Here is a 19,305-nt window from a genome sequence, read left to right on the forward strand (position 1 = left end):
AAATGTCTCTGGGATTGCATGATGTTCTGGTCTGACTTCTGTAGTATTTGGTCTAACCTGTAAAATGGAGGCCATTTCCACTGCAGTACTCCAGTCAGCTGTGTATTCTTTCTCTTCTGAATGAGTGATCTGCTTAACCTACTAAGTGTGTTGTATGAGCCAGGAAGGGATATTTGGGTCTTGTTTACATTTACCTTACTTGAGCCTTTAATTTAGCATGAAAAAATAATGCCAAATGTTGTCAGATCCACTTCTTAGGGCCCTCATTCCACAAACTTTTCAATATATGCTGAATTACTTTGCTGAACATAGATGAACTATGAAACTGTTGTCTGGAATGCCTTCTGCTTGAGGTTTTCAGGGATTTTTATCTCAATTCAGTCAAAGGAGGAAATAAGAAAAAAACACAGTGACATTCACTTAACTTGAAAAATATGATTGCAATATCCTTAGTTTGGATTGATTTAGGTGATATACCATGACATTTTCTAAGCTTAAAATGAAAATATTTCTTCTGCTTATAAAGGTCACTTAAAATAAAAGCTGAATGACTTTAGAGTCCCTATTTTCCGTAGGGAAATTCCTGAAAAAGCCATACTGAATTTACGGTGAACTAATGCAGAATTCCAAAGTGCTCATTTTAATGCCTTTGCACACCAAAATCTCTCTGTGCTGGGGGAAAAAAGAAATCAGTCTTTTTGTTTGCAGATGGCAAGTAATGGACTGTATTAGGATTCTTTGCTTTAGAACTGTTTTGCTCTAAGATGTGGAATCACTTGCCTGATTTATAAAGAATTCCTTTTGTAGTTTTATAACTTAAGGTTTACTGTACCAGGCCTTTGTTTTATAAAGCATACAACAGACTTCAACATGTCAGTGATTTATAAGGCTTTTATTTATGCACCATGTGACAGCTTCCTAGGTTACTCTGCGTCTTTCGTTTCTGAATACTGTTCAAAATAAATTTGCGGTTTTTTGCCTGAAGGTTTCGTGAGGTCTCTCTTTCTGATCTCCATCTAACTATAAGTAGCTCTTGTTTCTCTATCTCTCATATGACTAAATGAGAAAACCTCTTTTCTGTATTAGGATGTATTTTGTCCTAAACATTCCTTCATTTCATTCAGTGGAGGTCTTTTGTCCAAACTAAGCAGCGACACAGGCCTAGAGTTTTACTCAGTTTCACTGCCTGGTGACAGATGTTAGCTGGAATTCTCAGGTATCCTTAAGAAGGCAACTTAAAGATGAACAGAGCAAATGTGGTTAATACTGTGTATAATGTCTTCAGAACCTGACATGAGCCTGGAGAAACCAGAGCGGCTCTGCAGGTTCCCTGTTTTATACTACTGTTACACTATATTATCATTTTATTTCTGCTCACCATTGACACTATATGTTCCACAGTTAGAACTGTTTCCTCTACTGATGTTTTCAAGGATCCTAGCGGAGGGGTGATTTCCTAGAATCAGTAGCTATCTGTTTCCAGTATATAAAACCAATATAACTTTGGCCTGGCAGTAAGACTACCAAGGTGGAGAATCATTTTGGGTTGCTTGTGGTAGTTGCTTGTCTAGTAGTATATACAAAAGAAATTTGACTGACAGAGATCATTTCATGCAGACTACTAGAAAATAACAATTTTCTGCCTCTACAGACCTCACCTGCATGCAAAGAATACTATAGAGATGAAAGATTTGAATCTTACCCTTAAAATATTTCACCTGTATTATGCACTTTTATTACTGTATAAGAATTTTACATCATGTGCTTGTACACGTAAAACAATTCTTAACTACTGTAAAAGCTGGAAAGTAACAAGTATATTTCCTGTAAAGTATAAAATATGCTCAAGAATGCACCTCAGACTATCTGTTGGATTTTGTAAGAAGAAAACCACCAGTGTTTGCACTTGTAACAGACAGAAACAAATTATGGTTTTGTTAATTAGTGGGCTGATTTGCGATCCCTTTGAGTAGCAGTCTTCTTGGTAATTAGTCATACTGACTTTCATTCATTGATTCATTCATCATTGATTTTAGAGGGATTCATTTCAGAGAATACCATGATGAAAGCCAAATGCAGAGGCTTTCAGCCTGAAGCAGTTGTATTATCTTACAAAAATGTCTAAACAGGATAAACTTACTCTGAATTTGAAAATGATCTGTGGTTGCATTTTCAATGAATTTTCAACTCCATAAAAATACAGTAAAATAATTTTTTGGTCTACCCATTATAATCGATTCAGTTTAAATTAAATGAAAGGGTAAATAGAAACAATTCTGTGAATATGGTTATTGATTTTAAAAGGACAAATGTTGATAAACTAAAGCAACTAAGGATGTGAGAACAGAGGAAGCCTGAAAGTCATTAGGGTGAATTATTCCAAGAAAAGGGCATTTTTTTCCTGGAGAAGTTTGCTAAAAAGAATGGCTAAATGGAATGGAGTGTAGGGGAAGCAAAAAAAGACATATCACAGAGGACCATTTCCAGGAATCACTGTGATTTAAGGATTACAAATGATGCTGAAAACAAATAGTCAAATGTTCTTTAGCTGTGTAAATAGGAAGGGTACTACACAGGACGAAGCAAAACTGATGGTGTGACAGAGATAATATATGAAGCAGGCAGGGCAATTCTAAATGAATAGATCTCATTTTTCAGTTAGGATGATGACTTGGGAACAAAGGTAGAATCAGAAATAGAAACAGACAGTCAAGGTGAAAATAAAATGCAGAGATTAATGCACTCAAGTCAAAAGGGACTGGTTAATCTCCATCAAGGAAGTCTGCAAGGAACTAGTTCATGGACTCTTAAGTCTGGAAGCAAAATCTATCAAAATAGGAACTGTATCACTGAATGACAGAGTAGCAAATGTACCTCTATTTCAGAAGAGGAAAAATTGATATCAGCAGCTGCAGACCAATTAAGTTGAATTAAATACTACTCAAAACTTTAGGACAAATATTGTGGGGAAGATATAAAGAAGGATAAAATGTATCATGAGGTTTACCAGCAGCAGTTCCTGCAACGCTACATTGAAGGCTTTCTTTGGTAGAAGTGGGATAGATCTGACCTATGCAACCTCAGTCGGTATTTGATTCCTTGTCACATGTGTAATTATGTGTTAAATGGGAGAAAGTAGGGAGAGGCAGAAAAACTAAAGTGGATGTATAAAGTTGGTTAGAAAGGAAATAGTAAGACGTTACGTTGAGATGAGTGCTGGGCTGAAGATATTCACTAATGCAGCTCTCTAAGACTTAGCTGTGGGATAAATCTTGTTTTCATTTATGACTGGCGCTAAAAGCAGATATAGTGTCAGTACAGATCAGAATTTAGATATAATAAAGAATGAACTGAATAACCTTAAAGAGTAGAGTAACAGAGATGGATTGAAGCTCAGCAGTACAAAATACAAGGTCATGTATTTGAGAACTAATAACCATTCTTCTCTAAGCTGAGAAACAAACAAGGAAAGATTCAGGATGTACTGCCTGGTCAAAGGAAAATCAAGTCTCAGGGTGATGCAAAAGATAAATGATGAGAAGATGAAGGATGAGAAGAAGTATTAGTCAAGACATTTCCATTAGAAAGTCAGAAACATTAAAACCAGTTCATGAGACACTGTTGTAACTTAATTTGAATATAACGTGAGAATACACTAGTATTATCTCATCTGGTTAAAATAGGCTTGTGATTAAAATGGGCTCAAATTGCCCTCATGAGGTAATACAATAATATGAGGAAAGAATAATCTGTGTTCCACAGAGAGGACTGGAGAGTCTGGTTTTTTTTTAGTGTAATAAAATGAAGACTGCAAAGAGTATATAACTGCTGCTTATAAATACATCAGAGATAAACATGAGGAGAAGTAAAAGACCTATTTAAAATGAAGGAATAGGGTGGCAGAAGGACAAAGAGATGTATACTGACTAAAATTTAAACTGGGAGGAATTAGGGGAAGGCTGAAGCCTCAAAGTACTGTATGAACAATTGTCTGATGTTGGAGCCTGGATCTTTCTAGTTTTAGGACAGGGTATCTAAGACTGATTAGCGCGCTAAGGGGAATGTAAGATGAGGTTATGTTAGATGATTGAACTCAGTGACCTTGAGATACCTTTGACTGCTCTGTTTTCTGTTCCTATTGCATATACCAAACCAGTGGAACTTGTATAATGACTTTATTCAGATGATATATTTAGTCTTGAAGGACTTGTGCAGAGCTGCAGAGTCCCTGATCAGCCCCAGTATATGCTATTTCTGAATATATGAATGTGTAATGGAAACAACAATGCCTCTGTTTCAGAAATCAAAATGTAGAATTGTAGATACATGCTGGGTGCTGGGAGGCTGCTCTGGCATTTGTGAGTGGAGAAGAGTTGTGAAAAGAGCAGGCTGCTGTCCTAGTCCATCACCTAGACTGAGAATTTGACCAGCTGTAACAGTTCATAAACGTGACCTAGGAAACAAATGTCATCATGCAGTTGTAGATCAAATGTTTCCCTCAAATAATCTTTGGTCTCTCAGTACGTGTTTAGCTGTTACAAAGACATGGGAAGGAATAATATTTAAATGTTTGAAATGTAGGACACTACAAAGAAACAAGAAGGAAGCACTGTTAAGTTCTCAGTTCTCTTATACTACAGCTTTTTGGCATAATAATCTGCATGTAATCGTAGTGTTATTTTAATCACATATAGCTTTGCCGGAGTCCCAAGGATGTTGTTAACTTTCTCCTTTGGGGGAGCCTTCTATAATACAGACTCTTGTAGAGACTGATTCATTGTGTGTCATCTTATATTCATAAACAGTCTGACAAAAGGCCTTCATGGTACAGTATTACACAGTCACATAGTATTTACTGAGCTGTGCTTATGTTCAGAGATATAACAGATCCTTTATTATTAAAACTAAAAATTAGTTGAAAGTCTGAATAGTTGATTTGTAGACGTCTTGTCTAATTTACCTAGCCTGAAAACGTGGCTCCTGGAGAATATTAGAAGACACTGTCTATCTGGCAGCTTGCTCTGTCACTGGGACACGTGTTCACGGTTACTGCCTTGCAGGGGCAAAGACTATGGCTTTCAGCTTTAGACAGTAATGTGCATCTTGGTATCAGTAGATTAAAATATAGTATATAATGTCACACACCTCTCTGTATAGTTTTTACAGGTATAAAGCCAGAGTATTTCCAATCAATTTTAGAACTTTTCTTCCTCAGCTTTGAATCTTTTTCCTCCTGAATTGTAATTGCGTATCTTAGCTTGGCAGAATATTTTTTAAAAATGAGCAAAACAGCAAGCTTATGGATGAAGGCAGCCTTGCACTAATAGAGAAATGTCTGCATTTAATACAAGATGTACAAAGCTTGAGCTGGTAAAAATGTTGTTTGTAGCATCTTTCTCTTGGAGATCTAATTCAGATCCTGACGTACATGAGTGGAATGTAGAAAAACTGTGGAGGTAGGGACACAGAAAGCGTACAAAGGACAACAAGGAGGAAGGAGGATGGGAAAGCAAAGTGGCGCAACAGTGCTGCTATCAGAAAGGAAAATGAAACTGAAGAGGCAGGAAAAAGGGGAAAAGAATTGGTAAAATAAAGGTATACACACAACCATGGTTATAAGCAGTATTTCTTTAGTTCCATTATGTTTATTCAACAGCAAAGAGAAGGGAAGGAGTCAGATTCTTGCGGTTTTGTAGAAGGGAAAATTATGATTGCCCAGGGATTTCATCACATATAAGGCCTATTTTTGTTCTTTTGTGTTTTTAATACACGTAGTAGTCTCACCTCATCCTCCAAAGGAAAATTTCCACAGAAACTTACTCTGGTATGTAGGATTCTGTATGTAAATTTTTACGTGATAATGAATGAAGCAATCCCAGGGCCATGTTTTTTCTTCAATTTTTGTGAAGCATACTGTGATCCATTTTGCCTGTTGTGATGGTTTTCCTCATATCTGAAATCAATTACTTGCTGTACAAGTAGGCTGTTTGAATTATAATGCTTTCAAGGAATCTCTGTAGCCTGATTAATTTTGCTGCTCCTGACTCAGTGTACCAGATAAATGTTAGCTGTTTAAAAAGGTATACAGTTGTATACAAATGCTTGAATCACGTGTTACATGCTTAGTTGCCTGATGCTATAACTTACCCTTTGATCCCATCAAGGGATCCATCTTGTTTTAACAAGAGGAACACAATTTAAGTGTTAATGCTTTTCATGTTTGTGTTAACAAAGGTACTTCTGAATGAGTTCATCCATAATGAGATGTATAATCAGTTTTGTTTAGTAGCAAACTAAAAAGAGGTATGGGATGATTGCCAGAGTTATTCTAATTGAGTGACGCATCTTTTCCTCTTCATGAACACATTTAACTGCACTGGGAGTTGTGCATGTGCCTTGAGAAGAGAATATGCCGCCTGCTGAGAAAGACTTTGTTTTTACTCAGTTGCTCAACCTAGAGAAAACTGTTTGCAGGAATGAACTGGAAGTAAGTTCTTCATTGATGGTAGAGATAGTTGAAATATTTCTTTCGAACTATTTTTCATTTATTCACCAGAACTACATTTCTGCGTAGTTTATTAATTACTTGTGAAGTAGTTCAAACATATTCTGATTTTTGTTATTCATGTCAATCAATATCAATTAATAGATTTTAAAGATATATCTGCTATAGCTTTCCTTAGTGGTCTGTCTTACTGAACACCTCGGTTACATGGGCTTGTTTCTTTTACCCAGTGAGATTGGAGTGCAGAGCTAAGAAACCATAATGAAAGCTGAAGAAGGATAAATTGCCTGAAATCTGAAAGGCATTGTTTGCCTCAGAGAGAAGAACACTTGAAGAGAGAAATAGAGTAGGCACCTGAGAGGGCCTATATTAACACTTCTGGAGGAAGAATGTGCAGACGTTCATAGCGCAGTTTGACAATTTTGTGGAAATGGAAAAATTTATTACGCTGGAGTCGCTTTTTCAAGTTTTGGCAATTTCTTACTATCCTTGGTTTTGGTGCTTCAAGAAGGGAACTGCAGTATACTTGCTGTAAAAATCTGTAAACGTTTTCCTGGCATTTGTTAGTGAATTTGCCTTGTCCATGCCCACCTATGATTTGTGTTCATTTTTACCTACCTTTTACTGTCAGAAATGTTGGAAGCATAAGAACACCACATTAGCAACAATTTAGTCATTTAAATTCTGGAAGCGCTGGAGTTAGTGTGATTGTAGCATGTTAGCATGACCCCAGCTCACTTGAGTCTTACCAGTTCATGTGTCGTTAGCAGTAAAGATGTAGCAACATGAGTTTCAGCATAAGTTGAGGAAGCGCAGCTGGGACATTTATGAGAGTCTTTGCTGGTGTTTATAGCAATTAGCTCAGGTATACCTGTATGCGTTGCAACTACATCTATTAGAAGCGCAGAACTTATGTGAATTTGCATGTGCGCATTTTCAGATGGAAGACCTTGTGCGCTCATCCAACAGAGGAGAAACACAAGAGCATCAAACCAACCACAATTAAACAATACCTTTTAGTTTCAAATATTTTGAGTCAATCTGAAGTGTGTTAAGTATAATCAGTTTGTTGACTTTTCTAGTACACTGTGGATGTACTGCAACCAATAAAAAAGCTAAAATTTATTATTCATCGTGAATTTATTCATTCAGCTGCATCTTCTAAGATCCCTTGCTGTAATCAGCCACAGAATCTCCTGAACAGAGATTCTGACTGTTTTGTGATGTGGTAATTTTATTATAGAGAATACGGACTGTAACTCACAATTTGAACTGAGTCTTCAGAATTAAAAGGCTAATACTTGAGTTTTTTTTTTTTTTTTTTTTTAAGTTTTCCTGCAGCCATCTTAATAGCTAGGGAAAAATCTATTCAAGGAGGTAATCGAAAATCTTGAGGGAGCACTATTGCTGTAGGCTATTGATCTTTGCCATTAAAAAGCGCCAGGAAAGTAAAAGTGTGGAAGAGTGCAGAATAGAGACCATAATGGAACATTTGTAATCTAAGCAGTAGAACTGAGACTGTTGCATTTCTTTCTTATGTTTTGACTTTGGGGAGAGAAGGTGGGTTTTAATGGAAATGGCATGCTCCAAGGGAGTTTTTCCAAGATACTTAGTCCAAGCAAGAATTGCTCTGGGAGTAAATGTGGCCCTAACTATAAATAAAGTTCCCACTAGATATAAAATGCAGATTGCTTTTAGGACAGGTTATAGGAAAAGAGAAACAAACTTACCGACATCATTTTGCACAGGTGAATTGTATCAGAAATTGAAATAATTCACATAACCAAAGATAACTATTCTTAAAATGCACCTACAAAACCTATATTAAAACATCGTTAACAATATGACAGAATATTAAATAATATACCTGCATTTCTGAGACCCAGGAGATGTCACGAGAAATGGGAGTAGTTGGAAAGTGAACAGCCAGTCATGCTGTGCAGTACTGTGACCTGTTAAAACTACAAATAGGTTATGTCTTGCCTTGATTGTGTATTCCCTTATTTCTGCATTACCAACCACTGAATTTATTGTTAATATAGCAAAACCATGGGGATTCTGGAAACCTTTCCATTCTTGCACAAAATATAAAAATCTGTTCTCCTCCAAAAATGCTATAAAAATGTTATGTAAAAAAGCAATTTTCTAATATAAGTAGAAAACTTAACTTACACTTGATTTTATCATATTAAAGTTTGTATTGCATCACATAAAGAAATAACATAGTATTTATCAGTACATATAGAAGGAGAATGTCATCTATTCTGAAATTTTGTTCAATGTGGAGAAAATTTATGTCATAGGTTTCTTTAGCTTCACTAGAATATATTCTCCCAGTTTATTGTTGTCGTATCAACAAGCAGAACAGCCTAGGCTGATAGATTGTATAATGCGCTCTAAATTTAAGATCTGCCTTTGAGCTCAGCTAGAGATGATGGAGCTGTGCTATTTACACTGTCAGAGGAGTCAACTCTGCATACCAGGATTATGTATGTAGTGTGGAAAAAAAGAAGCATCCTTCTTCAAATCCAAGAAAACGTTTAATATACTAGTAACTTTTTAATCCTAGAAGGAAGCTGATCTATTAAATATGGAGTACACAACAGCTAACTGTGAATTGTAGCATTATATAGAGAACTTCTACTCACATCGTAGATTGCCAGAGCAAAGTTTATAAAAACAACAATCCATGCATTATAAATTCTGAATCTGCTTTGCAGAAGGTTATGCTCTTGCTTTGATAATTTTTCCCTGTACTTTTGCTCTTTTTCCTAGAAGTCTGTCTTCATGCTGCAGCCCAGGACAAAAAGGTGGGATGCTACATAGAAATGCCTTTCGGAGGACTCCTCCTTTACCACGCGGTAGGTTCAATGGAATTACAGGACCAGCTTATCAACAGCTAGAAGAGTCAAGGATCACAGACCAGGACACAGTACCTTGTCAACGGTAAGTAGGAAAATAACCAAAGTGAGCAAATTTGTTCGTCGCTGCAAAGTAAAAGGTTACGTTAGTTACTATGCTTTGCCATTACAGTACTTGCAACATTTTAGTGCACTGTGGATCCAGGGCTTATAGTACTGAAAGCAGAAGAATGTTTTCAGCATATTGGCTCTTTGAAGGTAATACGTTTTTATTTGGCTGGCTGCTCTTTTTAGCCTTTTTAAGTCTGTAAAAGGAGTGATCAAAACAAACTGTAAGTGATTGGCCACATGCCACTTTTTATAAATGATACTTTCTTTAGCAATGCCGTGATCTGCAGTTCTTGTGACTTCTGCATAGCATTGTTTCTTCCCTCAGCATTGTTAATGAAAATAATTCGGAAGATCAAAGTTATGTTTCTAAAATAAGCCTATGTAGATTCTCTGGTGTGTTTGCCGTAGACTGAAGACAGACCATTTCACTCAGTTTGTCTTTGAAAGCGCACAAAGAATCAGATATTTTTCCTTTTTAATTCAGCTTAGTAGAATATTGGAAGTAAGTTCCAGCTAAACATAAGGACTGAATTTCATTGTTTCTGAGCACCTACAGTTATCGTGGAAGTCCTTTGCAATTGCTGAGCTATTTTACTTAATATTTACATATCCCCATAGATTTCCAAAGACTTTCCAGAATCTGTACCAACATATTCTGTGTAAAACTAGAAGTAGCTGGATGGAATACAGTAACACAGGTTTCATTTAAACATGTGCAAGTCACAGTTAAGTGCAGTGAAGTAAATGGAATTATACTGTGGGAAGACAGCTGTACCTTAAAGAGCGATTGGAATTGGCTTTATGAAGCTTTAGGAAGTGTAGGATTGAGGTCACCTGTGTGTGTAATTTTTTTTAGGGAAGAAAGGAGCCATTATCACTATACACTCAGCCACAAGTGTTGACTGAGAAAAAGTGTCTTTGCATAGATGTGTCTTTGCGCACACACGCACACACGCACACCCCACCCCCAGTGAGTTGACTCACTGGATCTTGCACAACTGAATCTGCCAAACAAAGTTGGCCACACTAATCAAAAAGGGCAGTTCAAGGGTAGTGTTTACTTGAGAAGGGCGAAAGCAAAGTAGCAAATGGTTTGGGTTTCTGGTGACTTTTTTTAAAAAGTTGTATGTTCCATACTTCTTTCCTGGCTACTATTTGTTTCTTTGCAGGAGAAACCTGTTCATTACTTCTTTCAGTAAATATTTTGCTTTTTGTTTGTATGATAATGTAGGTATAATTCCTTAAGAAAATTGTGAATCAGAATGCAAACCTTACTGTAACGAGCAGGCTAACCCAGTTTCCCTTGTTAAGCGTCAGTCTTGTGAAGCAGGCTTTTCGAGAATGCTGTAGCCTCCTCCTAGGTCTTGAGAAGTGGGAGAGAAACTACAGCAAAGCTGTGGTCTGGGCAGTTGTATTTATTCTTCTCTAGGAAATAATTTTTTGGTATTTCACATACATCTTGTATTGACTTCTATTATAAATTTGCACTTCTGCAAAATGTTGAACTTTTGACCACAGTGGGAACCCTTCTGGCCTCAATCCACTAAAGCACTTTATTTGTATTTTGTGTGTTTTGCTGTCTCTGCAGACTCTCACAATAGGATCTTTTTTCAGAAATAGTTCTTAGACTGCATCAAAAGGTACTGTTGTGACAGGAAATTACAGCAGTATGTATATATCACAAATATGACGTCAAATTCTTAAAGTAGTACCCATAAAAAGAAATTCACAGAATGTCAGTGTTAGGCATGAAAATAAAAGCAATTATTTCATCTTGTTGTATTATGATGTTTCACTGATGATGGATTTTATGAAAATGAAGTCTTTAAAGGATGTAACAACACTTTTTGCAAGTTATTTTGTGTTGCAACAATGAGGTAATCTGTTTGACCAAAAAACAAGTATGTATCTTATTTCTGGACAAAAATATAAATAATTATTTAATTTTACTTAATGTGGAACTCTATACTTAGGAAGAGGTTTTCCCCAAATCTGTCTTTTACTATCTAAATACGTGCCAGAGTTTCACAGTGTTGTTATCCTCACTAGATTTCCAGTCCAACTGAAAAGTTCCCTTATCTCCTGCAGAATTTACAGTCCTTTCTTTCCCTTTTCTTCTCCATCTTTCCCAGATAGGGATGCACAAATCTAAGTGGTTTATGTCCTTAATTCCTTCAACCTGTTAAAGTGTCTTCATCAGCAGCTCTGTCTGAAGTTGAGTCAGATTTTGTATGTTTATATTTAACCAAAAAGAGGCTAGTTTACCTTTCTAGTTACTAAAAATGACATTCCATCTTCCCATCCCATCTGGAGATGAAAGCTTTTGCTGCTTTCAAGAAATACCAAGGCTCACATGTGCAGCAGGATCTGATATTTGCAAGTTGAGTCAAATACAATTAATATCGGTTGATTAATCAGTGCACTACTCAAAAGTAGGAGAACAGCCTCCTTAAAGAAAACAAACCATCTCCATGCCACTCACATACACAGAGTCTGATTAGAGTCTCTGAGGGTGTCAAGAGTTTACATTCAGTTAAGCGGACAGTGTTTTGATTGTGTGTTTTCAACAGCTGTTTGCATTACATGATATTAACTGTTAGTGTGAATGTGTATATATACAGATATAAATGTATTTATGTATATAAGACCTGTGTCATATGCACTAGTAGAAAACGGTGTGTGTGTATATTGGTATATGTGCTTATAACACTGAACTAAAGCCTATTAATGCCGGTGGAATGACTCCCATTCATCTCAACAGACTTTGCAGTCAGGCTGCACACTGAACACCTATAGCAGTAGGGTTCACTGCAAAGCTATTTGTACCATGCTAAATACAACCCAGTTTGTATTTTACGTTCCACTTACTTCCGTCTGTCTCTCTTTAATACCCGTTTTAGGAAGGCAGTATAATTAGTATTCTTTGTTCAGTTTCATTCTTTATTTTAGAATGCTGAACACTGTATGGATGAAGCAGGTAATTGCTACCGCATATTTATAAATAAGCGCTTGAGTTTCTTTTGGGCTTGGTTTTAGGAAAAGGGTGGAGAGAGAACTGCACTTTGAAACACATGCACATGAATGAATTTATTCAGACAGAAAGCAGCTTTTCAGATGGAAAATACATAGATATCCTTCAAGAAAAAATATAGCTCTGGGAACGTTAGTTTAATTATAGGAGAAGGTAATCTTGACTCTGGACTTGCAGATCTAAGCCTGTTTCTAATGAAAATAGAAACAGTCTACTGTCACAAGTAGAAGCATGGATCAGTTTGTAATTAACCAAAAGCTGGGTCACACATGGTAGATGTAACATCCCTACTTGTTTAATACATTGTCTCTTAAACACAGTGTGTTTTTTCCCAACCTCGGTCCTTCTTTGAAAGGTCTGTGAGCACAGGGCAGAACCATGCAGTTCTGGCATAAAATTGGTGTGTCTGTCTGAACTTTGAAATAATTTATGGAAATGTGCCAAACTTTGTGTTACATGTTATTGTTGCTGCCAATTAGTTTTCAAATTACCAAAACTAACTGAATCCCTGTTACAGAATTGGTAAAAGTTACTTTCTCACCAAGCATGTTTAGACAATTCAATCTTTTCTTGGTTTCGCTTGCATGTCATCCATATAATACATCCATGGCATGTGAAATTCATTAAAATTCACCCTCTTATTTTTTCAGGGTACAGCTCAGAAAATATATTTAAGGCCTGAATTATCAAAAAATGGAGTAATGCATTTGATGAGATCCCTCCAACCATAGTTGTTTGAACAATTATGTGATGAGCAAATGCAAAGGAAGCAAGATTGGGCACAGACCGGAAGGATCTCCACTGCTCTGTTTTCATTTATTTTTTAAATTGTCCTTCTGGTGGAATAGTTTCCCTGATCAGTATTTCATACCAGTCCTTCAAAAACTGATCTGAAAAGGCCTGCTATAAATGGGCTACAAGGGTGTCTAAGCATAAGTGTAAGCGTATCTGCAGCTGTATAACATGTACAAGAAGTTCCATCACGTATCCTAAAAAGGCGCTTGCTTTATTATTCCTCTGAGTTCCACTTCCCAAAGCAGCATCTTTTTCCCTCAGATAGCAGGTAAGTTTGCAATGCCTCCTCCATATCTCAGAGCTCCTCGCTGTGCTTTATGATCTTTTGTGGATGCCAATGGAGCGTGAGTATGGAGGCTACACAGAACTGTGTGTGAACATGTGCACGGGTTATGCGTTGAGCAGTTGTACAAACACAGCGCCGCCACAGACAAGTTAATTAGTCAGTAGGACGCTACTGAAAATATACCTAAAGACATCTCCTCCTCTCTTGCCTGCCTGTCGTGTCAGCTCACCAGGAGGATGGGGCCAAAGGAGGCCTTGCTGCTTGATCAATACTGCCCTCTAATATTGGTCTGCAACTGTTTTATGCACTTCACTTTTCTTTCCACTAGTTCTCTTTCTGCTAATGCCAAAAGAAGTAAGGCATGTAAAAATACAAGTATATCCCTAATAAAGTCTAGTAGGTTTAAGTACCTTGCAGAAAAAATAAGCTTAAAATCAGAACTCAGACACCTATTTCTGTACTAGCTCTATCTAGATGTTGCTTTCCCTGACTGTGAGTAAAGCATGTGAGACTTCACTATTGCCTTGCTTTGTTAAATAAGTGATGTGATCACAAAGCTAATGAGAAATTAAATATGTTCCAGTATTGAGATGATGTCTATATTCCTTGGTAATCACAACTAGTGCTAACTGTTAGAGCACCAGATTTCTAGTAATACTTCTTCTCAAATGGGAAAGCTGTTTTTTTGTCGCTAAGTTTCCTTTATTATCTACTTAGTATACTATGTTTTTTTTAAATATTTCCTGTGAGTGAAAACATTTCTTCATAAGAATAATGAATTTGGCTTTGAAACCAAATGGAAATATTGATGAAATTTCACAAAAGCGGCCTCATAGTAAATAAAATCTGACTAGGATATGTGTTAGTGGAGGAGAAAGGATTTTCCTTGAAACACAGGAGAATAGTATCAGCAAAACACAGACATTTTCCAGAGCCCAATGTATTAACTGTATCTCCAGACGAGATCTAAAAAACCGTATCAGGCCAACATTAGGCGTATAGGTGACTGAAAAAATGGCATGATTTTTAGAGGTACAACGCCCTCAGAAGCTCTACTCGTTTGGAAGGGAGTACAGTCTTTTCCATGTAAATAAAGACTATGCAACCATATTTTGTTTGAAGTTCATTTTTCTGCACCTTTTAAAGTGTTTTCCTAATTAGCCATTTGACACTAAGAGTTCTGCTAGTAAAGAAAACTTCAGTCCAATTCCACAGTTAGGAAAGCAGGATTGGAATTTCAAATTTAACTTGAAGAAATTAGTCATTATAAATTAGTTGCAGAGAGCATAACTCTCAAAAGCTTTTAAAAAGGAATTGTCATTATTCTCATATACTGGTGGGGAAAATGAGATAGAAAAGCAGTGGTTTGCCATAGGCAGATCTGGGAATAAATACAGGTCTCCAGAGTCCAGGGTTTTCCCCAGGGCCACACCATTACTAAGTGCTCCTAGTGTGAGAAAAAGAATGACAAGTATCTTTTCAGCAAGCCTGCTGAATCTCATACAGCATTCCTACTGCTGGTTGCATCTGACTGCTTGATATACAAAACTTTTTTTACTGTTCTTTTCAGGTATTCATCCAGTGGTTTGAAAACTCCTCAGAATACTTCAATAAATATGCAACTGCCTTCAAGAGAGACAACCCCTTATTTTAATAACGTGGATCAGAAGGACTTGGTTGGATATTCATCTTCAAGGGCCAGCTCAGTTCCTATCATCCCGTCTGTGGGCTTGGATGAAGCCTGCATGCAAATGCAAAATGTTCCTGAAGTAACAGGCATCAAATGGTGCAAAAACTCCTATTCAGCTGAACTTGTCAATGTGAGTTCCCCAGTCAGTAATTGTGTTATAGCAGAACAACATGAAGTGAAAATATTGCTAGAAACTGTCCAGGAGCAGATTCGAATTCTGACTGATGCAAGGAGGTCGGAGGACTACGAACTGGCAAGCCTAGAACCAGAGAACAGTGCAAGTGAAAACACAGCATTTCTGCCCATGAGCCCCGTGGCCAAATCGGAACGAGAGGCACAATTTGTCTTAAAAAGTGATACACAAAGAGACTCAGTATTGACCAAGTGACTTTGTGTGGGGGTTGTGGGAAGGGAAATAAGAGATCGGTACATTTGATGCTTTGCTAAACAGGAAAGGAGGAAATTAAATACAAATTATTTATATGCATTAATTTAAGAGCATCTACTTAGAAGAAACCAAATAGTCAATCGCCCTCATATCATAGTGTTTTTTAACAAAATATTTTTTTAAGGGAAAGAAAAGTTCCAGGAGGGATGAAGCTTACATCGAGTGCTTTCTAGGCAGGGTTTTACATACAGTTTCAGTTACAGAGCATTTTAAAACTGTCCTGTTTGGCTGTTATGAAGGCTTAGGCTATGCATATTTTTTTCAATAAAGGCCAAGATCATTCTTAGATTCATGAGTGGTTTCAGGGTAGTGCTGCAGTCAGCTGCTGACCAGGGACTCGTACCCTGGTTAGCCAGGCCCTTCACACGAGCCTGGGACGCTGTTCTCCTCTTCTCTTGGCTCCAGGTTCATAGCATGAACGCAGACCCACAAAGACCAACTCCTTGCCCAACTTCTGTGGTTTGGCACCAGCTGTGGAATGACAATAAATCCCTAACTGAGCCAGATGCTTAACTGTCTCCCTTACTTTAATATGCGAGTAAGCCCAAGAAAGTCAATGGAAACTTGTAGGAGCTTTGGGTTGGGGAATTGTCCTGTGGGATTGGGGCCTGCTGCGAGGCAGGGGTCAGGAGATGGGATCAATGGAGAGAGAGGAGGAACGGGAGAAACTGGAAGTGCAGAAGCATGTATCATGGCAGGTTTGGTTTTGTTTGTTTTTAACAGTGGGAATGTAAACTCCATTGTTCATTACAAAACCCTCAACCCGTTTCTGAATTGTTATACTTTGAAGGCATTTGTAAGCTCTGAGGAGCACTTCTGAGTGTGTGTGTATTTTTTTTAACTCATTTTTTATTATAGGTTGTTCAGAAATGAGTCAGGGAGATCCAATATGATCAAAATCCAGCAGAAATGTGTTCATGCTGCCCTAATTTGTTCCTACTTTAAGTTCTCCAGTCACTTTAATTAATGATGGCTTAGGCTTGTGAACTTTAAAGCTTCAACCCTGCAGATGGTTCAGTATGGGCAGACCCACAGACATACACATATCTGACTCTAATGGGCTATACAAGAGCAGATGGTTTCCACCAAATCAATCCCTGCAGGGGATCAAAGCCTTACAGAAGAACTGTCATTTCCTGGTTGCAGTATCCCGAGCACGTTATAAACATTTTTTTGCGTTTTCTTTCTTTTAAGTCCCTCTTCGCCCCCATACAATTGTAACATATTATGTCAATAATGCAATGAATTGGGTTCTGTGACACACACATTCCTGTTTTTATTATTATTAAAATATCTGCTTAAATTACTTGTGGGGAAAAAAGAAAATGAACTATAGTAAATAATTACCAAATAGCCTTCCCTGGTTAATGTCAGAAGAATGATTAAAGAAGAAAATTACAGTATATACAGATTGTATAAAGAATATTCCTTTGCAGCAAATTAACTCTTAAATTGATTAGATGTGCCCCAAACTTTCCAGGTCACACGTCTCAAGACTTCTCAAAATAGCACAATTGATCACACAGTGCTGTTGTATGTTGAGTCAGAATAAAGCAATATTTTAACCTCTGTCAAGTAAATTTGAAAAAGAAATGCTGAAAGTGTATGTCATTCATTTTGTCCCCAGTTAAGGCATTAAAAAAAAAAAAAAACTATTCACAAGTCTTACTTAGCAAGTCTTATTTGGGAGGTTTTGTTCATTTTTTTTTTTTTAAACAAAGTTGATGAAATTGTCTTGTTTACAGAACTTTCTATAGCTGTAATCTTTGCTGTGTGTTTTCAATAAAAATATATTTGAGGGCAAACTGTGCTTTATGCCTTGGGATGGAGCATGCCTTGTTCTGACTCCCTTCTTCAAAGCTCTGTGCACTGGGCCTAGATTTTAAGGTGAGATCACCCTGCGGAGTGCTCCCTCATGACATTTTTCTACAATGTATTGTGGCTGGGCACAGTCCTACTGTCCATGGGCTGAGCTGAGCGTGGCTGGTGTTGACATCAAGCCCACAGCAAATAAACCCTCTGAAAAGCAAGATATATTAGGTGGAACTCAGCTTCACATCTGTGCAATTGCCTGACTTTTGTATCGGTGCTGTTTACATCCTGCCGGCTCAGGACATGAGCAAAGTGAGCTCACATCTGCCTGTGCTAAGCCTTGTGGACACACCTGTAATGCAGAGAACTGCTACTATAAAAAGCTCTGATGCTGTAATTTGTGAAGTGTGTTCACAATTAATTAATTCTTCACCATTAACTGTATTGAAAGATGGTCTCTCTGCAATAAAGTGCAGGATGCTGGCCTAAACACGTTTCACATTGAAATCTATTCAGTCCAGATGCAAGGCCCACTTGCCCCCAAATCCTACCAAACTGCAAATTCACCTTTGGAAATGTATTGGAAACACACGGCAAGATTTCTGTTGAAGAAAGAACTATACCATAAGTGATGCCTTTTATTAAGAGAATGTGTTCACTTAGCACCCTCAAAAGACCCAGAAACGGTTGAAGAGCAATGTATTTCAGAGAATGAAGTGTTTGATTGAGTCATAGGTGAAGATCTGAAACGGTGAGGAATCTTCAGTTTATGTTAGAGATGCGATCTTGTATTCAGCAAAGGATGTGTGACTGTTACATGTTAACTGTTCTATTCAGTTTTCGGCATGTTTGAATAGAGAGATGCTAATACTAACCACATGACAGACTAGTGTATTATTTGTTAAGAGTATCACTTCAGAGCCTATTGAAAATGTCATTGTTTACAGAGGAAAAGAAAAAGGGTTTAAAAAAATCAAAAATAGGTAGCCTTGATGTGATTTGTCTGTTTCTCTAATGCAACTATTTTCACCCTGTGGAATCTTCTATTTTACATTGAATGGAACAACATTTTCTCTGAGGTCTGGCAATTCAATTATGTCGAAGGCATAAAAGATTTCATAAAGTTGTACTTTAACAGCTGAAATGGTAGGTCAGATTTTGCTTTACTTATGAACCACATGGTCCCATTGAACTCAGTGGACCAGAAGGAATGCAAGATGATGTAGAATCTAGTTCACTCTTAAAATTACATCTTTGCCTAGCTTTGAAAACAACCTATAATCCTCCTAAAAGAAACTCTGAACTCAGTAATTTACTTGTCACATAATTAAAAATTATATCTGACCTATGAAGTTTGAGTGTAGTCTGATGTGAAAATTCATGCAGTGTTACACTCAAGTAAACTGGGAGAATAGCTAATTAAATAGAATTAAACTGATGAGAAAAAGCCTGCATCTCCTCAGCATAATACTGTGCAGCAGAATTATGAAATAGACATGTTGTGTATCCTGATTTTTTTTTGGCTTCTAAATAGAATTTCTTCAAAAAATCCAAAATGCTCTTGAAGTATTGGTTAGTAGAATGATCCCAGCACTTGAAGTAGGAAATGTGGGTAAGTATGGGCATACTTAATGATATTAACCACTGAAAAACTCTTTGGTACAACCATAAGCTAAAGCTGTGAAATATTATAATTCTTGAAGAATCACATTTAGATCAATAAACACATTCACGAGGAATGTGCTCTTCAGAATGCTTTTGGTATT

General features: G+C 37.1%; 1 protein-coding gene across 2 annotated transcripts in view; it reads left to right on the plus strand.

Annotated features, from left to right (window-relative positions):
- NRG3 (neuregulin 3) overlaps positions 1-18,418 on the plus strand; it is a 427,522-nt gene extending 409,104 nt beyond the window's left edge. For both annotated transcript variants that reach the window (XM_009688061.2, XM_068950622.1), the window contains exons 8-9: positions 9,281-9,451; positions 15,160-18,418. In XM_009688061.2, coding sequence (XP_009686356.2) covers positions 9,281-9,451; positions 15,160-15,667 — 679 coding nt within the window. In that variant the 3' untranslated portion in view covers positions 15,668-18,418. The remainder of the gene's footprint in view (positions 1-9,280; positions 9,452-15,159) is intronic.
- Positions 18,419-19,305: the final 887 nt, after the last annotated feature.

Source organism: Struthio camelus, chromosome 7 (assembly GCF_040807025.1).
Source record: "Struthio camelus isolate bStrCam1 chromosome 7, bStrCam1.hap1, whole genome shotgun sequence".
Classification (NCBI taxonomy): Eukaryota; Metazoa; Chordata; class Aves; order Struthioniformes; family Struthionidae; genus Struthio; species Struthio camelus.